General features: G+C 41.1%; 2 protein-coding genes across 14 annotated transcripts in view; one reads left to right on the top strand and one right to left on the bottom strand.

Moving 5' to 3' along the window:
- relch (RAB11 binding and LisH domain, coiled-coil and HEAT repeat containing) overlaps nt 1-10,047 on the bottom strand; it is a 43,104-nt gene extending 33,057 nt beyond the window's left edge. For 2 of the 8 annotated variants that reach the window (XM_027174586.2, XM_047808649.1), the window contains exons 1-2: nt 9,432-10,044; nt 52-141 (exon numbers count right to left, since the gene is read on the bottom strand). In XM_027174586.2, coding sequence (XP_027030387.2) covers nt 52-141; nt 9,432-9,873 — 532 coding nt within the window. In that variant the 5' untranslated portion in view covers nt 9,874-10,044. Of the gene's footprint in view, nt 1-51; nt 142-9,431 lie in introns of all 8 variants that reach the window. The other 6 variants (XM_027174578.2, XM_027174588.2, XR_007139527.1 and 3 more) reach the window with 5 other exon arrangements.
- A 1,048-nt stretch (nt 10,048-11,095) lies between these two features.
- LOC113660126 (centrosome and spindle pole-associated protein 1) lies at nt 11,096-24,247 on the top strand. Of its 6 annotated transcripts, none has more exons than XM_047808645.1 (30): nt 11,113-11,700; nt 12,170-12,242; nt 12,335-12,438; nt 13,467-13,547; nt 14,068-14,163; nt 14,419-14,765; nt 14,874-14,972; nt 15,325-15,398; nt 15,592-15,688; nt 15,948-16,005; nt 16,271-16,285; nt 16,517-16,827; nt 16,938-17,056; nt 17,342-17,429; nt 18,016-18,130; nt 18,432-18,579; nt 18,888-19,040; nt 19,599-19,711; nt 19,792-19,932; nt 20,047-20,184; nt 20,277-20,387; nt 20,468-20,534; nt 20,721-20,847; nt 21,101-21,231; nt 21,944-22,081; nt 22,380-22,423; nt 22,572-22,635; nt 22,818-22,912; nt 23,293-23,431; nt 23,739-24,247. In XM_047808645.1, the coding sequence occupies exons 1-30, from the start codon at nt 11,659-11,661 to the stop codon at nt 23,948-23,950; spliced, it is 3,540 nt and encodes a 1,179-aa protein (XP_047664601.1). In that variant the 5' UTR covers nt 11,113-11,658; the 3' UTR covers nt 23,951-24,247. The 6 variants fall into 6 exon arrangements, with proteins under 6 accessions (XP_047664604.1, XP_047664601.1, XP_047664599.1 ...); XM_047808643.1 differs by having other exon boundaries at nt 16,484-16,827; XM_047808646.1 differs by lacking the exon at nt 16,271-16,285 and having other exon boundaries at nt 11,114-11,700.
- The last annotated feature ends 172 nt before the right edge of the window (nt 24,248-24,419 follow it).

Below are 24,419 nucleotides of genomic sequence, written 5' to 3'. Positions count from 1 at the left end.
GTTGACAACATCGTGTCCTATTGCACTGCTTCCCGTACTAAATAAACTTACCCGCAACCCTCTCGTCCGTCTCTCTGTTTCCGTCGTCCGAGTACCGTGTGAAATCCAGCGAGTCCAGAGTGCTGATGCTGCCTGCGCGATCTGCAAAGAAGGCAAAAATCAGTTACATCAGCATCTCTGTGACACTCCTCCCGTCGTCTTGACTCATCTACATTCACAACCCAACACGATCTCACGCAAAAACAACTATTCGATGAACAGAATTTTGCAACTGTACGCCAAATGTACTCAGTCAACCAAGATACGTTTTCTTGCATTAACTTCGTCAGATTTTCAGTGTAGCTACACGGCCAATGTAAGAGATGTCATTCCTATTAGAAATGTAATCCTATTGTACCAATTCTTTACTTTATATCCTGATCATACTGTATGATCAGTATCTACATAAGCCTTGTAGTCCGTTATAAAACTAAATAAACATCAGATTGACTTGGGTGATCAGCTAAAATCCTGCATGTTTGCTATTTCCCTCATATTTCTTGCTAAAACATACTGCAACATGTCAAACCATGGATTTTGTGATGAGCTCATGGGAATCTTCCTGCCGGAGTTTCTCAACAAGCTACAAATCACTCACAGAAAGATCCTTAAGCACCATACTGTCTTGTAATGATGTCCAGAGCATTATTTAAATGTCCTTCCATTTACATTACATTTTTCCAGCTTATCCCAATCCAAAACAAATAACCAGCAGGTATAAAATTAACCCGACTCAGAATCCTTTCTAACCGAACACGTGACACAAGAGCATTTTTTTTCCACTGATGCCCTACTTGGCTTGAACTCTTATCACTACATTTATTACCCATTATTACCTTCAGTACTACAAAAATCAGTAACGAAGACATCACCGGAGTTTGAGCCTGAATCCTCACTGACGCTATAAGAGCTCTGATGCTCTCACAGCATGTTCTGGGGAAGATGACAAGGGGGAAACAAGGGAAACACCGAAATGAGATTTACTCTGATTATGAAAGTGGACTTTAATACACACTACTGCCTTCAACAAAGCACTGATAAGGAGTTGTTGTTGACGTTCTGTTGGCAAACCGATCCCTGGGCGTGACTTGACCAGCAATATTCAGCTGGCAGGTCAAGCTAACTGCCTGGTGTAGAGCCGACAACCTGTCTCTAAATGAGCTGCTTGTTGACTTCAGGAGAAAACTTCAAATGTTCACTCAACCCCAGCTCCATCACCAAGAAAGCCCAGCAGCCTACATAGACTAAGGAAAGCACATCTCCCTCCTCCCATCCTGACTGTGTTTTACAGAGGGACCATTGAGATCATCCTAAGCAGCTGCATCACTGTCTGGTTTGGGAACTGCACCATCTCTGAACGCAAGACCCTGCAGCGGATAGTGAGGACAGCTGAGATCATCACTGGAGTCTCTCTTCCCTCTACCATGGACATTTACACCACACGCTGCATCCGCAAAGCCAACAGCATTGTGGATGACCCCACACACCCCTTTACCCTCCTGCCATCTGGAAAAAGGTACCGAAGCATTCGGGCCCTCACAACCAGACTGTGTATAAGTCCTTAGCTCTGTCTTTATTTTATTTTATCACAATCCTGGAGAAACTTTGTCTCATTTCGATATGTACCACGTCAGCTATATATGGTTGAAATGACAATAAAAGCTTTTTGACTTGACTTGACATGCTTTGCTCAGCACCCTAATCATAACTGGTGATGAATCGAGTGCCATTATCATGTGATTTGAATCAAATGTTACAGCTATTTGCTTTCTGGTTCAGCATGCTATTCGTTTTCCCCTGGTAGCTTGTCCACAAAAGTTCAGCTCATATGAAAATATGAATTAAAAACACATTAGCAACAACAGAAGCATTCATCGTACCATGCATGTCGTCCTTTCGCATACATTTCACGAGATAAGGAACGATTGTATGCAGTATTATGGAAATATCATCATAAAGGTTATCTCAGGGCACAGAAAACAAGGCTTTATTCACGCAGCGATGTGGGACATGAGAGCAAATCTTCCTTCTCTTACTTTATACACATTACATATAAAAATAAGGTGCATATTCACTTATATGACTAAGACCATGTCAAGCTTTCCTTTGATTAGAAGGTTTTATGATTGGATGTTATGATTAGATTGTTCTTCTAAAATATCCTGTCGAGTTAGCTTATTATGGTCAGCTAGCTCGCATCAGCTTCGATAATTATACATATTTCTGAACACGATTTAAAAGTCTGACCATCAAGAAAGTTTGTAAACATTTGAAATTGAAATTTCTGATAGAAGCCATGTCAGGCGAACTCGAGATATCTCTAGCTAAGGTTTACAGTGAACATATGAAGCAGTTAAAAATATGGCTTAAAATCCCTGAGACATCCCTCCATGTTAGCTTGCTTTATAACACCAATATATTCAATTATGTAAACATCTTTAACTAAAAAGTTAGTTGATTGCAGCGTTAGCTTAATGCTAACGGCACATAACCTGAACATTTAAGAATCTAAAAAATTCCCACCAGGTTAGGACTTGATAGCTAGCTAGCACTAGCATTAATATTGAAAAACAAACATTTACAAATACTTGTATTCCTCTCAGGAATCCTGTCAGACTAGCTCATGTTATCAAGCTCGCTAGCATTAAGTGTCAGTAATATAAACATTTCATTAAATGGCCTCTCATAGTTAACATATTTACCATAAGGGTCTTGATATCTGATATTCGATTCTAAATGTAGCCAAATTTTAACCTACTGCTCATATTTCCACCTTGTGTTATTTGACTTTTGACCATCTCTTTACCTACAGTGCATCCCTGAAACATTCCACCGTCTGCTTTTGACAGACTATGAACTTATTGTAAAGTCAAAAGCAGGTCACGTCAGTAGCAAAAGCAGCAGGTCACGAATAGACATAGAATAGACATGCTGAGGTAATGACTTTAGAAGTTCAGACACAAGAAGAAAAATAAACACAAATGCTCAAAAGATAGAACTGTGAAATAAAACAGAATGAGTGTAAATCACTTACAGTTACAAGGTAATGCGAGTGAAAACGGCTGCGTTCTGTTCTTTGCTTCGATATTCAGGTCCGCACCGATCTCAGAAAGTCAGATAATTTTACCAAGTAGAGAGATAACACTAACAGCTTTGCTTATGCTAGCTGTACAATCAGGGTTAGTAACATACAACGAACAATAAAACCTTATAATGTAAACCCTTGTACCATGTGTTAGCTGTAAGTTGGGTATGAAAGTTACTGTTTTGAATAAAAATCGCTTGAATTTAATAATAATATTGTGATAAATTATGGCACAAAATACTTTTCTGCGATATTATGGGATTGTGTAATATTTTGTAAAACAGAATTTTTTTTTTTACCATTTGTTTATTTTGAAATGTCTTTTTGTGGACAAAACAAAATTTCATACATTTACATTTATGGCGTTTGGCAGACGCCCTTATCCAGAGCGAATTACATTTTACATTGTTTTTTATTATACAACTGAGCACTTAAGGGATAAGTGCCTTGCTAAGGGGGCCCAGCAGTGGCAGCTTTGGTGGACCTGGGATATAAACTCACAACCTTCCTCTCAGCAATCCAACTAGGCTACCAAACCCTTTTTTGTAGCTTTTCTTGTTGCAATATTACCGGTTTTACTGGTAGTTTGCCAGCAAAAATTATATTCTGTCTTGTAATCCAGGCAAGCGTGTAATATTAGTGCCCACCTATAGGATGCACATCCAAAGTGAGGAAGAAAACCTGAAACTGTTTAACAATCCAAACCGGTGCTACACTTACTGAACAACCCAGAAGACTACGACCCCCAGAATGTAAATCTCCCTCTATCCCACAGGTAGACCTTAGCCAAGATTTCAGCAAAATCTCATTAACCACCCTAGAGTGCTGATGAAATTTTGCCCCTGACTGTGTATACGAGTGTGTGCGGCATGCACAATGACACGATTCAGCCCTAAAAGAGCACAAGGAGGCAAGAGACGAGTCTGCTTTGATGACTATCACACAGCTGCTGTGAACAAATGATCCAATTAGGACACACATTATGCGCACAGCGTTCGTTCGACCGAGCTGCAAATCCTCATCTAAAAATACTGCAGATTTTCACCTGTTTTTCAAACCAACATCTTTTCTCGATCTGTTAAAGTGAAATTCAGCGTGTGAGGAGATACAGTACAGTGAGATCAGGAAATGTGAACTTTTATTGTTATTGCTGTTCAGTGCTGGTAAAGATAAAGACATCTTAAAAGACAACGCTGCCAACGAAGACACATCAAGTCACATTAAAAAAGGCAGTTAAACTCTAATTGTTTATCTGGACAGGTTTTTTGTTTATTTAGCATTTTTACAAGCCGCTTCCTAACGGTCAGAGATAAAGACGCAAGGCTTCGCGGTTTCTCTGTAAAATGACAAACCGCATTTCTTTTCTTATTAACTTATTATCTTCAGAAAACTTGGTGCAAGAAGGACAGCAATATCTTGTTTTGAGGACATTCTCCTAACGTTAAACATAGTAAATATCAAACTATAATATTTTTTTAAACCAGCAGACTTTTCACGATCATTCTTAAATACATTAAGTCTCAGTTAGCTAAACCTTACTTATAGGTATTTATTAAAGAAATTTGTATTTTTACTAATTAAGAAATCAGTAGAGATAGAGAGATAGAGAGATAGATAGATAGATAGATAGATAGATAGATAGATAGATAGATAGATAGATAGATAGATAGATAGATAGATAGATAGATAGATAGATAGATAGATAGATAGATAGATAGATAGATAGATAGATAGATAGATAGATAGATCGATCCACCCTTGAACAGCAGATACACCTTTAATAGGCAAAGCATTTATTTATTTTCTATCTATCTACGTTTATTCTAGAATTATTATACTGTGCATTTATGAAACTTGAAATTTATGAAAGCTCCAGTTGACATTTTGGCAAATATCCCCAGCACACAATAGATGTGGAGCTGGGAGTGTGAGCCATCTGCTACTCCTTAGTAGGAAGTCTCACAGGAAGATGACATGCATTAGTAACAATAAAAGTGAAAAGATCCTGGATTCAATGCACAAAGCACACAAAGGGTCAATTAGACATGCAAATGTTCAACCACTGTGGTCCTCAAACAGATTGGTGGTGAAGCCTTGATGAGTGAACAGTAGTGATGAGGAGTAAAGCTTAAAAAACAACCTATAGCAGTGAACAGGGTAGTTATATACTAGCTAATGCTAGTTGCCTGCTAGTTAAGAAAACAATACGATTTTGTTGTGCACTACTATGTATAGAAGGGACAGAGGGAGATAACACTACTGACAATGCTCATAGTTAAGAAAATCTTTGTAATGCAATGTCCACTACATTTCACGATATACAAAAGATGTTCTTTTAACTAGCAACACAGCTAAGAGTGCAACACAGCTGACAAAGTAACAAAGCCATCACTGTGTAACTGCTGACACAGTGGAACATCGCTGACAGTGTAAGAGCACTGACACTATAACACAACCAACAGCATTAGAGCACTGACAAAGCATAAAAGTTCACAGTGTAACAGAACTGACCATGTAACGATGCATACTTAGTGTAATGGCTGACAGTATAAACAGCTCTGAAACAGTGATAGTGTAAACAGCACTGACACAGTTTAACACAGCTGACATTGGACAGCACTGACACAGTTTAACACAGCACCAGCACAGTGGAGAACAGCACCAAGTCAGTGGAACGCAGCGGACACGGTGGAACGCAGCCGACACGGTGGAACGCAGCCGACACGGTGGAACGCAGCCGACACGGTGGAACGCAGCCGACACGGTGGAACGCAGCCGACACGGTGGAACGCAGCCGACACGGTGGAACGCAGCCGACACGGTGGAACGCAGCCGACACGGTGGAACGCAGCCGACACGGTGGAACGCAGCCGACACGGTGGAACGCAGCCGACACGGTGGAACGCAGCCGACACAGTGGAACGCAGCCGACAGTGCAACAGCACCAACACAGTGGAACACAGCTGACAGTGCAACAGCACCAACACAGTGGAACACAGCTGACAGTGCAACAGCGCCAACACAGTGGAACACAGCTGACAGTGCAACAGCGCCAACACAGTGGAACACAGCTGACAGTGCAACAGCGCCAACACAGTGGAACACAGCTGACAATGTGTTAAACCTATGACACTGTTTACCTCAGCCTACTGTATGTGTTGCCTAATACTGTGTAACAAGAAAGACAGGGTATATCACAGTAGGCATAATGTAACTCAAATGAAAGAGTAACTCTGACACAATTACCACTGACTTTGTAACACAGGAAGAAGACAGTGATACGGTATAATACATCTGAAGGAGCATAATACCGTATAACACTGCTGACACAGCAAAAAGATTAAACCCATGTAGAACACTACACAGAGGGGCACAGATAAGAAAAGAAGCACACCCTGATTAGATAGATTCACTTTCTGCACAGTAAGTAGTCATTTGGGTGGCAAACTGAAGTCATGATATATTTGCATCTTATTTCCATCTCCTGTAAGAACAGCAAAGTTCTCCTGATGAGGTCATTTCCTATAAACCACCAGAACAATAAGAATAATAGAGATTTTATAATAAAATTAAGCTTGTATCTGTCTTTTAGTAAAGTGCTAGAAATCTCAGTGTTAAAACAAAGCAATTCAACTCACTCTCTCTCTCACACACACACACACACACACACTTTCCCACCATGAAAGGAAACGACTGGCATTGTTTTATTATATTACAGAAAGACTTACAGTTTTACACAATTTGTAATGACCGGTAGGCCGCTTGTAGCCCGATTAGTGTTGTCCTTACTGGGAAATTCTTTAATCTAGCAAGTATTTTCACAGCACTTGAGGAAACCTGAACCTCAGCCCTGTGTGCTGTTATCTTACACCAGTACTGAAGTACGCTGTGGGTCAAACACTCCAATCGCATGCGTAACCTTGACAAGAACTCAGTAAAAGTAGAAGCAAGTGGAAATAATCAAAAGCCATGCTGTGAAAGGTAAACAAGAGTCAGAGAAGGACACGGCATCAGAGATAATCACACTCAGCAGGAGGAATGGCGACTGGGAAAGAAAGCTCACGGTTATGTCGCGCACACAGGGTACAAACTGCAAATCTTCCACCGCACGTAGTTACGTACCGATCACATGACCGACACCGTTTTTCCGTTTCTTTTTATCCTGCGCCTGCATGGCTGGGACCATTGAGGGGAAAACTTCACAGGGATCATCAGCAATACACACACATGAAACACAACGTAAAGGAGATTCATCTCTCATCTACTAGTTAAAGAGCACTATATATGGTGTGAATCAAGAGCTTCTGCAACCTATATAATGTGCTATAACTCTAAAACAATGTGGTGCCAAATGATGGCTTTCACACCCTATGTAGTGCACTAGAAATCCACTTTAGCTTTATAATTCCTATATAACAATAACAGTACTTGAAAGGTATAAAATAATAGTTTCTGTACTCTCCTGTACATCCTTTTATAAAATAAAACTTCATGCATCCTATGAAGTGCACTATGGAAGCCGTTTAGGTTTGTCTTCCTGCTCACTATTTAAGTGCACTAGACATGGATGACTCCTACATCTTATATAGTGCTTATATTCGCTACATCGCTTGCACTACATAGGCAACAAATGATCTAATCAGACACTCTGCGTGGATGTCAAAACATTAAACACGGCTTGTTTATTATATGGCGTAGAATAAAGGTTCCTGGTTTCTTTAAAGTGCACTATGTGGCCAATAAGAAGCTATTTAGAAATAAACTTTATACACCCTGTGTAGTGTACTAGATATTTGTGTGAATTTTTTTTGTTTCACAATGTGTGAAATTCAGCTGTTTAACTGTAAAGAGTGTGAAAAAAAAATAAATCCTGTGCTCTATAAACTAGACTACTATGTCCATGTAGTGTGCTGGAACTTCAGCCCCTTATTTTAGCGAGCTATAACAATTCCTGCACCTTATGCACTGCGCTGTGTTTACTGTATGTGGAAGCCAGTGGAATGACACCTACTTTTGTTCCCTAAGATTTAAAGAATACAGTCATAAGCACACTTTATATGTAGCCTATGTAGTGCATTATATGCAGTAAAATGGGCACTATTTGGGATGTCTCCCTAAACCTTGCACAAGTATCATAGGTGTTTTGAAGGAAAACATTTGGAGACAAAAGTCATCTTTTGAATCCTTTTTATAAAGGTAATGTCTAATGTATAAAATATTTCACATGTCTGTGTACAGCCTATAAAAGTGCCCTATTTCCTGTTAACTGTACTGTTTTCTGCACTGTTTTCTACTCTGTATCCTACACTGTATCCTGCTACACTGTATCCTACACTGTTTTCTACTCTGTATCCTACACTGTATCCTGCTACACTGTATCCTACACTGTATCCTGCTACACTGTATCCTACACTGTATCCTGCTACACTGTATCCTACACTGTATCCTGCTACACTGTATCCTACACTGTATCCTGCTACACTGTATCCTACACTGTATCCTGCTACACTGTATCCTACACTGTTTTCTACTCTGTATCCTACACTGTATCCTGCTACGCTGTATCCTACACTGTATCCCGCACAGTATTATGCACTGTATCCCGCACAGTATTATGCACTGTATCCCGCACAGTATTATGCACTGTATCCCGCACAGTAATATACACAGTATCCCGCACAGTATTCTACTCTGTATCCCGCACAGTATTCTACTCTGTATCCCGCACAGTATTCTACTCTGTATCCCGCACAGTATTCTACTCTGTATCCCGCACAGTATTCTACTCTGTATCCCGCACAGTATTCTACTCAGTATCCCGCACAGTATTCTACTCTGTATCCCGCACAGTATTCTACTCTGTATCCCGCACAGTATTCTACTCTGTATCCCGCACAGTATTCTACACAGTATCCCGCACAGTATTCTACTCTGTATCCTGCACAGTATTCTACTCTGTATCCTGCACAGTATTCTACTCTGTATCCTGCACAGTATTCTACTCTGTATCCTGCACAGTATTCTACTCTGTATCCTGCACAGTATTCTACTCTGTATCCTGCACAGTATTCTACTCTGTATCCTGCACAGTATTCTACTCTGTATCCTGCACAGTATTCTACTCTGTATCCTGCACAGTATTCTACACAGTATCCTACACAGTATTCTACACAGTATTCTACTCTGTATCCCGCACAGTATTCTACTCTGTTTTCTGTAAAATGCATAATGATGATGAGGGTTTTGGGGATCAGCACAATGCTCAGATAAGAGTATAAATGAGACCAGACCGAGGTGTGTGACTTACTCAGAGCTCCAGCAGCACTGAGCCCGACACCCTGCTCTTTACAGGCCGGTGGTGTGGCGCTCTGCCGCTCGAAGTTGCCCGGGTTGGAGAAGTAATCACGCAGCCTGGGCAGCTCCCTGCCGGCCTCCAGCATCTCGGTGTGCAGCTCCAAGGCTGTGAGGATGTACTGATCTCGGAGCAGCTGCGCCGCGATGGCGTCCACGGACACCCGCGGGGGCTCAGCGCCGCTTCCCGCACCGAGGCCCGCACCTGTCCTGTGGCTGGACAGTAAAAGCGAGCTGGGATCCGTGTCAGTCGGCGGAGGGGAGAAGGGCCCTGGGCTCCGGCCTTGTGCCTCGTCACTCGGGCTGCGCTGCTCGCTGTCACCACCGTCGCGTCTCCGCCGCTCCGGTTCCTCCTCCGAGTCGCTTGTGTTAAACGGGTTGATGCTCCCCGTCGCCATTTTCTTAAGATTCCAGGAGAAGGAAGTGAGCCGCCTCGCCGGCTGATGGACTGAAGCTCGGGTCCGAACACTGACAGCTTCAGAGATCCGTTCGGCTGAATAGCATTTCAACACCAACACTGCTGTCGGAATTGGTGTCCCACCCGTATTCAGTCGCCCCGCCCTCTTCTCTCGGATTGGCTGAGCAGTTAATACTCAATAAAGCCACTGATTGGACAGTGAACAGGACGTTTTTATCACCATAACAATTATATAGTGTTATGGATGAGATGCTCCTGTTATTAGGGATGATTTGGTTAACGCGTCCTCCATGTTGACATGAGATTTAAATTAGTCTGTAAAGCCAATCATGTTAATATAACATGACAAATTCTGGTACAGTTTATATATTAGTCATTTTAGATACACGGCATATGTTCAATTCAATTCAATTCAAGTTTATCTTTATAGAGCTTTTTACAATAGACATTATCTTGTTTAGTCTAATCTGAACTAACACTATTTATAAACAGTAAACTTCAAAATAAAAAAATATTAATTTGTTCGGTTATCTGAGTTATTTTACATTAATAGCAATTTCACTGTCCAATCGGTGGAAGTGCGTATGAAACGCTGTCATATCATAAAGCAGGAGGCGGGATCGCCGGAATACAGGTAGGGAAACAAATAAAAGGCAACACCTGCCTCGGTTGTACGAACTGGGCTTCCGTCTGTTCCGGAAGTGACCTTTACTTGTTTAGCGTTTACTGGGGGGTGGATTATCTTGTCCGTCTGAGCCAGATTGGTTTTATATATAGATGGACGATTAAGCGTTCTATATATGATCTATATTTGTAGAAACAAAAGCAAGTGACAAAAGAAAAATTGTCGTTTCGAGCCGTTCACTTTAATTTACTGCGGATTATTGCGCCCTCTAGTGCCACTGTAATATAGCAGTAAGCTTCTGGCGGAAGTGGGTAGGACTTTTCCAAATTAAAAGTTCCAAAAGTACAATTCGACACTCGATCACAAGTTGGCTCTTTAAGACATTATTTAATATTGTAAATGATGACCAATTAGACTGTTTTGTAAACTATGAGTTGATGTATATTACCTTTTTTTATAACATCAGCTCAGACATTATTTGCAAATGAGTCTTAGAAACGATCGTATCAATGTATTTTAAATCTGGTACACAAACATAATTTATATCTAATATAAATAATAATAATTATTATTATCTTTGTTATTATCAAATCGTTTTTAAAATCTCATATGAGTCCACACTGATCTGCGTTTTTGGTTAACTCATTTTCCAAAATAAGCTACAAAACACGACTTTTATTTTGATATACCGTTAAGCCTCATTAGCAAATCGCGAAGAAACAGCCGCGGTAACGAAGCTACAACGCTAGATACTTCGTTTTCTACCGAACAAATACGGAGTAGAGGAACATTTTCTTGTTTAATGAAGCCTTCATGGCCGACTCTGGGTTGAAATAGTTAGAAAAGGAGGCTAAGCGGTCGCACCGAGTCCGTTATCTGAGTGTCTGGGAGTTTCAAATGAAGTAAGAATAGCGTGGTTGTGCGTGCACGCGCGCTCGCTCGGTTGCTATTCTGCGGTTGCCAGGATACAGTCGTGATGCTTGTTGGATTGGAAGTCTGATTGGATGCCAGGCTGATAACCAACATCAAGAGAACGTTTTTCTGCTCTCGAGCCTCACGAGGGAAAACTTGCGATGTTTGGTTGCTATTCTGATTCTAAATAAACCAAACAACGTCGACTTTGTCGAAGAAAAATCGAAGATGGTGACAGAATGTGGATACATGCCTTATATGGAAATGAAGGTACTGTGATTTAATCACTGTGTGTGTGTGTGTGTGTGTAAATAAGTGTGTGTGTGTGTGTGTGTGTGTGTAAGTGTAAATAAGTGTGTGTGTGTGTGTGTGTGTGTGTGTGTAACGATCTTAAATGTTGGATTGATGAATCTTGGATTGATCTCTTGTCAATCATGTTTTTAGCCACGCCCCCAAATGCATCTGATCATTAGGAGAAGCTTCATGTTTATAAAGTTATACCTTGGCTTTCTAAGAGCTGAATGTTAAACAGCGCCTGAAAGTTAGTTAAAGCACCATGGTTTTGTGTAAATGAACGTGTGGAAATGATTTCAGCATATAAAATACCATTCAGATCTTATTTAGCTTCACTGCTAAACATTTTTTCCCACAAATTCTACTTAATGCACTTTTTAAAAAAAGTAAAGCTGTATATTTATGAAAACCTCTCTTCTTTTTTTTTTATTTCGTTGCTGTTTAGTCAAGCTTTGCTCAAAATACAGAGGAAAACGAGCCTCCTGGCAAAACTACGTCACAAACCAAACAGAATAAAGGTATAAATCCTTCAGTATAATAACATCATAATTAATGTCCCGGTAAAGATTCGACATCATCGAATTGTTTTGTCTTTTTGTTTTTCTTTCAGATGATGGATATGGTTTAAGTTTGCAGCTGGGAGAGGAATATGAAAGGAAAAAGCAAAAGCTGAAGGAAGAGCTTCGCCTGGATTACAGGCGCTTTGTGTTGGAGGTGATCACTATTCATCTGTTCATCTTTATTACTCGATTCTGGTCAGGGTCACAGAATGGGACAGCAGTCCGTCACAGGTCACTTATTCACAAAGTGCAGTTTAGTGTAACCCATCTACCTGCTGAGCACACAGTGTTTTTCTGAAGTGGGAGGAAACGTACCACAGCTTTTAATACACCAAAAGAACCCAACTGTATGGCTGAAGTCTAATCCAGTTAAATTTGTCACACAGAAATACACAGTTGTTCTCGGGAGCAGTAAAAACATGAAGCTTTGAGTCGGTTGTGTTCCAAAACTAGGCCTGAGAAATATTTTTATACTGATTTGACTGCCTACTAAATAGAAAGCGGTAAAGCAGGGAACTCAGTCGGAGCTTAGAAATATCTGTTATGATGTTATGACCCAGAATCCTTGCAGGGTGTATTTAGTGTTGCCTGGCTTTTACCACACGTGATGTGGAATATCAGCTCATTAACAAGCCCAGGTGAGGTTACCCTAGGTGTCTAAGGAACAGTACAGGCACACAGCAGAGAGATGAACATAGACATGACCCAGTGTGTGACTGATTTCTGCTTCTGTGAAGAGCTCTCTGAACTATTTGCTTCGAAAAAATGGTTCATAGGAATGTGTATTTTAATTCAATTTTATTAATCTAAACTCTTTAAATCATGATCATTGTTTTTAGAGAAATCCAGACATAGATTAAGATCTTCAGTGAGAATGTTGGACGTAAAAGGGAGAGAAATAAATGTCCCTGAGACACGGCTATTTATTTGAGCTGGGAAGTGCATTGGGGACTGAGATCATAGAGAATTAATTAACACCCGCTGACCTATCAGATACGATGTGGTGTAGGTTTGCTATATAACTGATGTTTGTATTAGTTAGAAGTCTTTTTTGTATGCTCATTCATGTATGAAAATTATCAGGCAATTTAATTCTATTTCAGAAATATGATTATAAATTATTTTCATTTTTCTTACATTTTCTGAAGTTATAATAAATCACTCTTTGGTCTTGTATTCTAGAAACAAAATGTCAGTGTCAATGAGCCATTTTCTCAATCCCAAACACAGTCTCTCCTCACAAGAGAGAGAAGATCTACTAAAGTGAGTGTATTTGTGTGTGTGTGTGTGTGTGTGTGAGCAGTAGAGCTGGTAATCAAAGGAGGGAATTCATTATGTGTAAAGCAACACCTCGGGGTCACAATATAGTGATGAGTTTAACACGAACTGGAGTTTGTTCTCACATGTTGACATTGGAAGAGATTTGGTGTCCAGTAGCAACACCGCATTGTCATTTGAGTCTGTTTCTGTTTGGTACGATGCTGTTCTTCATTGTTGAGGTGGACTTGTATCTCAGGTATACTGTGTATTGTTACATGAATGTTGTTAATCTTCTCACTCCTATGTTCAGGCTGTACACACTTACCCAGAGTCATTTGTTATTTTTTTCGATTACTTAATTGTAACCTCTATCTAACACCTAATATCATGAGGCTTTATTATTACACCTCAAACTGAAGTTAAATGAACTGATATAAGAAAAGGTCATTGTTTACTACCCTTTGTGACTTGAATTCATAAATAAATTATTTGTGGTTAAGTTTATTTTGTTTTTTTTTATCAGGATACAATGCAAGGTGAGAGGACTAAGGACTACAGTCCGTTACTCCGAGGAGAGGAGGAACTGCAGAAGATACGAAAAACTTCAAATGCCCCACAGGTTTGTGTTGACGGTGTTATATTTAGACTAAATTATAGTGTAAATTAGCAAATGGGAGTAACTAGAGATGTCAGAAAAACAGGTTCCACCCTCAGCACTGCTGGTGCTCCTGGTGACGTCATATATAGAGTTCATGTGTCTTGATGACAAATTATATAGTTAAAACATTATCCTCATTAAAGTGTAGATATTTAAGTTTTGGGTAAATATTTAAACGATACAATATTAAGAAATAACATGGCTGTCTGGCTCTAGCCCCGGGGAAAAGATCCCTTCATCCCTACAACCTCATACCATCCATCGTTTTCTCCAAAGCCACGAGGACGCAAGAGTCCAGAGAGGCTGAAGTATTCCAAGAGAGACAACCCGATTGATCGTGTGTCTCATGCTGCCCGGATGCCAGCGAGAAGAGATTTGGAGGACATACCCAGACGCTGGCTAAGGAGGTACAGGCGGGAACGCTACAGCTCTGATGAGGAGCTGAGCTCTGATGATGAGGAACAAGAGGAGCTAGAGTTTCTGCAAAAGAGGAGGCCCAGACATCGACCTGAGCCTGCACTGGCTGGCAGGAGACACAGAAAACTCCAACACAGAGCTGATAGGTGTGTTGCAGTAACTTATTCAGTTCTGTTTGCAGTTAAAGATTTGTGCCGTCATAGACGAGACTACACTGAGGGTGTCGTTAAGATGAATGTATTTCTACTGGACAGGTTTACTCAGGAGAACAGAGAAGCGGAGGAACCAACCGTTAATGTAGAGGACCATCAAGAGGAAAACAGACGGACTCCACTGGCACCGATAAAAGCCAAGTACTGACAGAGCAACTTCGTTAATTGCATTTTTTTAATGTCAAGGGTTTAAACGAGGGAATTTTCAAGTGCATTAAATAGTGAATGAGGTAATGCACAGACTAAACCTCTTCTCTTTTGCATTTGTTGTGGTGGAAACATAAGAGTTTGTTGTTTTCTGCTGGTTTTTGAGCTGAGATTCCAGTCAGGCTTTCTGTTAAATCTCAGTCAGGGTGTCTATTAGCAAAAGAGTCGCAGTCAGCCGGAATGCAGAGAATGGATAAGATTTATTAGGCAGCTTCATGGTTAGAATCATCGATCTGTAGAACGATGGGAAGTGGTTTTGATTTTGTGTTTCCTGATTGTCTTGCAGTCCACTAGCACCAGCGCAAGCCAGAGCTGCAAACAAGAGGAACATGACCGAGTTTGCTACAGGACTTATGATCGGTGAGATTAATAGCTTCATCAGCTCTTCATTCCTTTATATCAGTATTTTTACACTCTACAGATGAGAAGTTTGTTCATATATTTGTTTCATATATCTGCAGTGCATTTCTGGGATTTAGGTTTCAAAACCTGTAAATGTGCTGGATCTCGCTTAAATATCGTCGTTTTTTCTTTTTAATCGCTCCTATTATAGGGGCTGCTGAGGGAGAGGAAGCTGTACAGAGAAGAAAGGAGCGCTACAGACAGGAGCTACTGGAGCAAATAGCTGAACAGCGCAAAAATAAGAAAAAGTGGGTGCACTGCACTGCGGAGGAACTCGTTTATCTGCCTTTCATACAGCTATTCTCATATTCCAAAACAATACCTTGTGTTCATCTCCTATGGCTACCGATAAATCAATGCTTTTTTTTTTTTTCTCTTACTAATGATGAGTCACTAAGACCGGTATTTGCCGTAGCCGCATTATCGCCGATTCACTGCATTATGAAATGGACTGAAAATGTTCGTCATAATATCGACGTTATTATTTATCATCGTTCTAATCTGTAGGGAAAAGGAGCTCGAATTGAGAGTTGCTGCTACAGGAGCTATCGACCCGGAGAAAGAGGTATTCGAGACATTACACGATGTCATTCTGTTACACTTCTGGTGCGCTGTAGACAAAAGTTGCTAAAGCATGCGACCTTGGGATAAAAGCCAAGTTAAAACATAGGCAGCTGACTTACAAAGTTACTTGCCTGTCAAAGTGACAAAGGTATTTGTGATCTGAACGCATGATCTGCTGAACTGATCTGTGCACATTAATTGTTTAAAAGCTGAAGTTAAATGTCGATGTGTGGTGTCTGATACCAGCCTTGTGATTGTGTTTTTAGCACCAACAGAAGCAGGTAACTGTGTGGCTCTCTCTTATACTGTAGATGGCAGACTTGTCTTGCTGGTTTATTTTTTTCATTACAAAACATTCCCACAAATTCCACTATAGACTTTTTTTCCTTCAGTACCTTAATTTCTTTTCTTTCTTTTTTTTTATTTTTTATTTTTTATTTTATTAGACTCCTATTAATACAACCTGCTTTTTGTTTCAGTGTATGACCGTGTACCTGCCTGGTCTCCCACAGCCTGACAGGATTAAACAGTTTGGTGCTGTACGGAGGGAGCATGAAGGCAGGAGACGAGACGTGCCCTACAAGCCTGGAACGGGACTGGACACCCTCGGGGCGGACATGAACAAGAGGACACAGGAAGTAGAGAGAGAGCCACCGGAGAAACCCCGCATGGCCTTCCAGTCTCCTATTCTGGAATACAGCACCGCTCTGGGGCACCTGGGTAACACGGCGAGCACCGGAGTCAGAAACGTCGGCGTTGCGGCGTTCAACAAAAACTTGCCCAAAGACTTCTCAGGAACTCTTGGAGAAATGGTTGCCCCCAGGTGCACTTTATTACCCATGTTTACATATTTTAGGATCATTTTGTCCCGTTTGATCAGTACGTTCTGCATCTAACCTATAAACTGTATTATTTGGATTGTTTTGCTCGCAGAGTTGCAAGAGTTGCTCCTCCACCTGCACCCACGCTGTCCGAGGCATACAGCACTCCGTACGATGAAGCCTACTATTACTACGGAGCCAGGAATCCCCTAGACCCGAATCTGACCAACTGTGAGTGGTTTTAACATTGTTTTGGCCTTTTGAATAAATCTAAACTTTTAATAGCCGAATTTAATGTGTAATGACTCTAGTGGACCTTCCCGAATTACTGCCAGTGTCAAATATGTCAAATCTTATTTAAAGGCTTTGTATTAATATTTATAAACTGTTTTTATCCATACTTTGTACATTGTATGGTATGTTGCACCATCCTAAGACAGTATGAAGTCTTTAAAGTAAGAGAGAGTGTGTGTGTGTGTGTGTGTGTGTGTGTGTGTGTGTGTGTGTGTGTGTTAGATGGACCTCCAGCAGAGCACCCACCGCCTAATCTACCAGTCGGAGCATTTAAATCAGTCCTTCAGCCTCCTGCTGGAGTCTTTGCACAGTAGGCGCTCTTTATCCTGTCTTTCAATCACTTGCTGTACATTTCATTTATTTAGCACCTTAGTGATCTTTTCAAAGAAGCTTCCTTCTAATGAAGCCCATTTTTATTTCCTACTCTTAATAAATGACCCTTTCAGCAGGGGTTCTGCATCTGGAAATCAGCCTCACAATATTTTGCTATAAAGCACTGGTCTTATTTGCTATAAGCAGCTTGTGCATAAAAGTCATAGAGCAGTGTAAAATAGGATTAAAATATGAATAAAGGCAGCAAAGAATTCGTTTTTCATGTCTGTTAAGCTTACTGGCCGAAAGTGATGTTTGCACTCTACTACTTTTTTTGTAGACCGGTTTTTCTCACCTAGCTACAGTCTGCTGCAGCGTTCGTCATATCCGATGCCTTGTGCTGTGTTTTTATATAGGACTAAACAATATCGCTTTCCCCAGGTCAGATTTTAGACATCACAGCCATGTCAGTTACTCCTACTCTTTGTTTAGCAGATTTCCAGTTAGACATCAGTTCATGGTTTGTGACCCCCCTCTTTGTTCTATACCCAGTAAATAAGAATACTTCTCAAATCTTTCTGTAGACCAGCTCCACAGTATGGCATTTCTCCTTCTGGAATTGGGATGGGAGCAAATCCTGAGCGGCACCAATATTCCAAGGACCGTACACAAAGCTACAAGGAGGCACTTCAACAACAGGTAAAAGATAAAGTATGCAAGCATGTGCACTGTATTGCAGGCTCAGCACAACTCGGTTAATACTAAAAATACTGAAGACATGCCTCTATGTTACTTTGGGACGGATCACGTTGGCATTATAAGCAAGTATGTAGCGTCGTATTGAAATCTTAAATGTGAGTACCTTGTGAAATACTGTGATAGAAGAAGAGCCAGCCAAGTCAGTCAGTGTAAGGATTTCAGTGTTTGGACAGAAATGGATCAGGCAGGAGTCGTGTTGGCATACGGAGACTAGCGTGTAGTTTTTTTTTTCCTGCCACAGATTGAAGAGAGGCAGGAAAGGAAGAGACGAGAGAGGGAGGAGCAGGAAAGGTACGAGGCGAAACTGGAGGCAGAGATGAAAGCCTATGAGCCGTGGGGAAGAGGAGGCGCTGGGGCTCCACTTAGGGACGAACAAGGAAACCTAATCAGTAAGACCACACTAATGCCTTAATGTTTTCTGTCTGTGTCTTACATGGTTTTGACTTTTCATTTCTGTCAGTTTTTAATCAAATCTAATGATATTCTACAATAGTTAGTGTCCTTTATGTCGTACAGCATCTGTTATTATCCTTACAACGCTGTACTCGATCTTAAAGTAATCGGCAATCCTGACATCTCTTTCGTAATAAAGTAAGATTTCCTTCAAGATTCTATTGCTAAAGCCTCACAAAAGTGTTTGGGGCCAGTTTTGTGCTGTATAAATAAATCTAAGTCCGCTTTCTTTGTCCATGTCTAGGTGATCTGAAGCGTATGCACAGAAGCAACGAGGAGGCATACGCCAACCCAGAGTCACGTAACAAAACAGAAGTAGAATCAGGGGAGTGCACTGGAGCCACAAAAAGGCCAGAGGATAAGGATTTTACTTTACACAGAGCATCAGATAACAAAGGTATACATGTGTAAAACCCTGTGAGATCAGAACTTCAAGGAAAGCTTTGGTCATTTTTTGGTCACAGTTTTTTTCTCTGACCCCGAATGTAGGTGAAATCAGCTAGTGAAGATGGGAATAAAATCAGTATTAAACGTCATATATAGATTTTTAAATTTGTTTTGTAAACAGTAAAGATAAAGGACAGTGAGCTCAGTGAGTTCTGCACTGCATTTAAGTGAGGTATAGAAAAAACGTGTTCAAATCGCGAGTGAGTGAATCATGCACTTTATCATGATGCTAATCTGCTAGCTTTAACCTTCGTTCTAGTTTAGCTTCGTAACTCCCGTTCAAATCTGACACATTATTATTATTATTATTATTATTATTATTATTATTATTAAGCATGATCGTTTCTTGACTACGAGGAAAGGGGAAAAAAATAACTTTTTTTTTTTTTTTTTCCATTTTTATACCCTAGATGGTATTTGACAGAAAACAAAATCCAGTAGTTTAATTTTGCATCAGGTTAAGTAATGAGTTTCTGCATTCGGGTTTTGATTAAATGTCCTCTCGCAGTTTCGTCCTTCACCCAGCCATCACCACACGCTCGAGGAAACGTGTTCAGCGAGCTTCCAACGCCACAGCAGCTCCGTGACCAGGAGAGATACAAGGAGAGTCTAAAACAGCAGGTATAAAGTGCTTTCCATTACATTTTAACCACATTCTTCTGAAAATGATTGAAGAGACCTGGAATTCTGGGCAAACACAGATAGAGGAGAAGCGGAGGATCGAAGCAGAGAGGAGAGAGAAGCTGCGGCTGGAGGAGGAGAAGGAGGAGAAGAGGCTGGCTGAAGAGAGAGTGCAAATGCAGAGGCAGTTTGAGGAGGAGCAAAAGAAGGAAAGACGCAAGGTGTGTCCCCAATCGTCTCTCACAAAATTAGAAATAAGACCTTAATATTTATGTACTTTAACACCCGAAGGTTCTGAAACGTTCAGCATTAGAGTTTGATTTCTTCTTTTGCAGGAAAACACCCGAGAGCAGGAGGTGAACCGGCAAGCTGAGGAGCGGCACAGGGAGGCCGAAAAGAAGAGGCAGGAAAAGAAGGGGAATGACGCATTAAAGCGGCAGTACGAGCAGGAAAGGCAAGCCCGGCTGGAACAGGTCCGTGCAGCAATTTGCTCATTAAGTGTTGTGCGTTTAATGGCACGTCTGTGGTTGTACTGACGGTGCAAACTGTTTTTGTGAACCCAAAGGAGTTCAGGACTCATTCACCACCCATCCCTACAATCCAAAAGAAATTAGGCCACCAGGTTTCTCCCAGACCGCCTTCAGTCAAGAGCCAACGGTCAACTTCAGCTTACTCTGTAAGTTCCCATCTTATGGGGTCTGATGGAATTTGTCAATGAGGAAAAAGCTAGAACGTGTTCCATGTGTCGTTCCGCAGGTTCGGTCTATTTCCACTCCCCAGTCCCCACCTGTTCCTGCACGGAGGAACCAGATCAGAGCAGCAGGTAACTCGCATCACCACCTCAGACTTGCCACACATTTGTAGAATTGTAAGGACATTTTCCTGTACCTCAGAATCACAAAAATAAATAAAGTGAGTGAAAGGATTTCTTTTAGTTACTGTTATTTAGCTACAGCTCTGAGTCAGTGGAAGAACCTCCAGTGGATTGTGTAACGAATGTGTGTTTTAGAGGAACAGCAAGATGTGATCAGGAAGTTATCATTTATGCGTCGGCACCTCCGAAGTGAGCAGAAACGGCTCGAAGGGCAGCTACAACACTCCGACAGAGAGGATACGCAAACTCCCTTGAAAAACAGGTAAATACACACATCATCCTGTGCATTAGCTGACATTCGGTTTACATGGCAGTCTTTTATGGATTATAGTAAATATTGTGTTCTAAAACAAGGAATTTTAATAGTCTATAATCCGTGTGTGTGTGTGTGTGTGTTTACACCAACACACTGTATAATCCTCTTTACTGTCCCACAGTGACAGGGCTTCTCCTTGTACTAAATGAATTGCATGCTAGCATTTTTATTGATTTATATAATTTGTGTGTGTGCACAGAGCGCAACCTCCACTCAACGCCTTTGACATAGCCAGGCTGCGGATGGAGATGCCTGTAAAGAGACCCCCTTCAAACACCAGAGCACTGAACAAGCAGATCATGCACGACTTCAACCAGCTCAAGTACAGAGGTAAAATACAGAGGGCAATATTACACCTGAACAGCTTCACACACCCATGCAAGATACACAGATAAGGGATTAAGTATCCCTCAGTAATGTGTCTAACAAGTGTACATCTGCATTTAAGAGTCTTTTCTGGGAAAAATGTATATATTTTTTGTTTTGTTTATTACTTTATTATTTTATCATTTTTTTTTTAATTAGTTTTCAACAACCAAGTGACAAATCAACTACATTTTCATTTGCTCTATTGTCTGTATTGCATTACATTGGCATTATACACCGATGTGGACATTTGAATACTGACGTTTATTTTACTCATCAACGTTTTAAATTATTTAAATTATTTAACCCTTCAGCGAAGGACGCAAAGGAAAACCTGCACTAATAACATCAAAAAAAAATTGCGGCTTTTCTGAAATTTAATTTAAAGTTATTTAAAGTACATTTTTGATACAATACTAGACACAATACTAGAATTGTATACTTTTAATACAAAAATAGATCCCTTGTAATTATGCAATGGACAATAAGGAGTATCCATTGTATCCACTGATGGTATTTCACCTGCTGTTACAAAATATCCCAAGCACATCATTTAAGCAACGGCAGTGTAAGAGGGATGTTTATTATCTTGCACAAGCATACATCAGGGGTGTTACAGTGATAGAACAGAGGAAGCAGAGCTGACCTTGTGTGTGTTTGTGTGTGTTTCTTACAGACAGCGAGTCCCGTGAAGAAGTAAGGCAGGCGTATCCCGAACCACCCACTGATGAGGCCAGCCTGGAAATCCAGCAGCAGGCTCTGCTCAGAGAGCAACAACAAAGACTCCACAACATGCAAAGAGCCAGAGCTGTCGGTCGGATCCCCAAACACGCACGCATACGATCAAACTCTCTTTATACAGAAGAAATTAATGGGTGATTGGATAAGTGGGTAGACATTAATAAGGGCTGATCTCTATCAAGTTATTTGATTTGAATGTTTGCTTAGCTTAGCTTTATAAAACACACAAACACTGTATATTTAAATCTTGGTTGAACAACATTCATTATTTTCCCCGTCCTAAATTATGGATGCGCGCGCGCACACACACAAACGCACGCACGAACGCATGCGCGCACACACTCTGTATTGACCTTTCTCTTTTCTATTAGATTACTTTGACCTGTCATCTCCCATGAAGCCTGCTCCTCTTCGGGTGAGTGCGAGCAGTGCAGCAGGACCTGACCTGCTTCTGTGTGACCTACATTTCTGTGGTCTTTCAGAATAACTGCACCGTGTTTCCTCTTTCCCTGCGAGCACTGTTACTGACCTGATATTTTTCGATGCTGTGGTTGAACCTACAGAGTAACGGTTATGCCGAAGAGGCCGAGAGAGACACACAATTAGAGTCCGAGAGTGCTTTTATCGGTGAGCTGATCTTTAAATAAAACGAAGATGTTAAGCTAAAGTGACGTTTTACCCTTTTCCCTGAGCTTTCAGTAATCTCGCTCCTCAAACAAGGCTTATGACCAGGCCGCGCTTGAAAGATTTTTCTAAATGCATGGTGTTTGAGTGCAGTGTTGATTAACTTTGTTCTTGTTGCTGTGTAGACGCTAACGGCTGTTCCTTACCCATAACACCGCGCTCCGATCGAATCTCTGCTCGAGAGAGAAGACGGCGTGCCAGGAGGAAGGACTACTCCGATGTAAGTGGTTATAGTGAAACTCCCACTGATGCGTCTTTGCAGCCAGAGACACCTTTTAATTGTGAAATAAATTCCACAGACTCCCATCAGTACAGTTTTTATATGAACGTAAACATTTTATTCACGTATCAGAATACAATTTAAATCATTTGAGGTGTGAATCAGAATGGGACAGAACAGAAATGCTAAAGTTCCACACTACTTGATTAGTCCTGTAATTACATTCATGGCTGGTTATTATTTTCTGTGGGTAAAATTGTTTTTAAATAAATGTGACCCCTTGCTGGCTGTGCTTTACCGGCCCCTGGTGGTCCTCGGGCCTTGAAATGAGAACCAGGTGACGTTCTGAGTGACACTGGTGAATATGGTTTTGTATTCAGGATGGAGAGACTCCCAGCAGAGAGAGGAACAGCTATTCTCTGGGCTCAGCAAACAGCTTCCAGCTGGACCGAGTGCGAGAACTGAACCATCGCAGGATGCGAGTGTTGGATGACATGAGTGAGAAGGACTGGAGATCAGGTGAGAGAGAACTCTGATTATTTCTGAGAGTAAGATGAGGTCAGAACATACAACAGTTGTGCTATTGCTTGACAAGGCAATGCAAATTTCACTAAGGGTTTCATTTAAAACATTTATTTATATCTAAATCATGACCGTAGCAGTTGGTGGGAGGACCAGATCTCGATTTCAGTTCATTCAGCTCTAGTAGAAAAGAAAACTGTCATAAGAAATGAATAAATCCTTGGGGTTTTTTTCCATCATTAATGTAAATGCTCTTAGGTTGTGTGTGTATATAGTAACTATTCTTATTATCCTTGGTTTCCAGGAGAAATATCTGCTGATGAAGGGGATGACCTTTGGCAGTATACTCCGTCTCCACCTTCTGCCGGTCGTGTTTCCACAACAACAGTCGCCACGGAAGCCTGGCTCCGCCCCGGCACCACAGAGGCACTCAAGAAGCTGATGGCAGGTCGAAGGCCGTCCAGCCGCGACCTGCCAAGAAATGAACGGGACGCGCCGTCCACTTACCATGGCTAGTGCACATTCCTAGTTTAATTTCAAACCAAAAAAGGGGCGTGGTAAATTTGCAGAATGTCTTCGTTTGGCTGTCGTGAAACAGTTACACGGGCCACATGGGTCTGAAGCCATGAGCTGAATCTCAAGTGGAGCAGTGTGTGTGTGTGCGCGCGCACCTCCTGCCAGCCAGCAGCAGTGTCAAATGATTTACTGCACACTGTTTCTCTGGTACAGATAACAGTAGCTAACTAACATCGCTATGGATATATGATTGTAAGATAATGTATTTTAAATATGGAATAAATTATTTTTCGACTATTTGGATGCATGTTCACTGAGTACAACTACTGATGTGCCATTTAACTGGGAGAACTGAACAGTTTCTTGTTCGGTATTATTATATCAAGGGTCAAATTTATGAGACTCCTTGAAGCAGGAGAAAAGAAAAGTGTGTGTGTTTGTGCGAGAGTAACTGACACTCCTGTGTCTG

This window comes from Tachysurus fulvidraco, chromosome 25 (assembly GCF_022655615.1).
Source record: "Tachysurus fulvidraco isolate hzauxx_2018 chromosome 25, HZAU_PFXX_2.0, whole genome shotgun sequence".
Lineage (NCBI taxonomy): Eukaryota > Metazoa > Chordata > Actinopteri > Siluriformes > Bagridae > Tachysurus > Tachysurus fulvidraco.
Note: the sequence above shows the minus strand (reverse complement) of the source record. Positions and strands in the feature narration are given on the sequence as shown.

Excerpts from the sequence above, each read along its gene's own strand:
- LOC113660126 (XM_047808643.1), top strand. The coding sequence starts at position 11,659 with ATGGTGACAGAATGTGGATACATGCCTTATATGGAAATGAAG. Across the intron at positions 20,848-21,100 it reads CAAACTCCCTTGAAAAACAG|AGCGCAACCTCCACTCAACG; the intron begins GTAAATACACAC and ends GTGTGTGCACAG. Across the intron at positions 21,232-21,943 it reads CAACCAGCTCAAGTACAGAG|ACAGCGAGTCCCGTGAAGAA; the intron begins GTAAAATACAGA and ends TGTTTCTTACAG.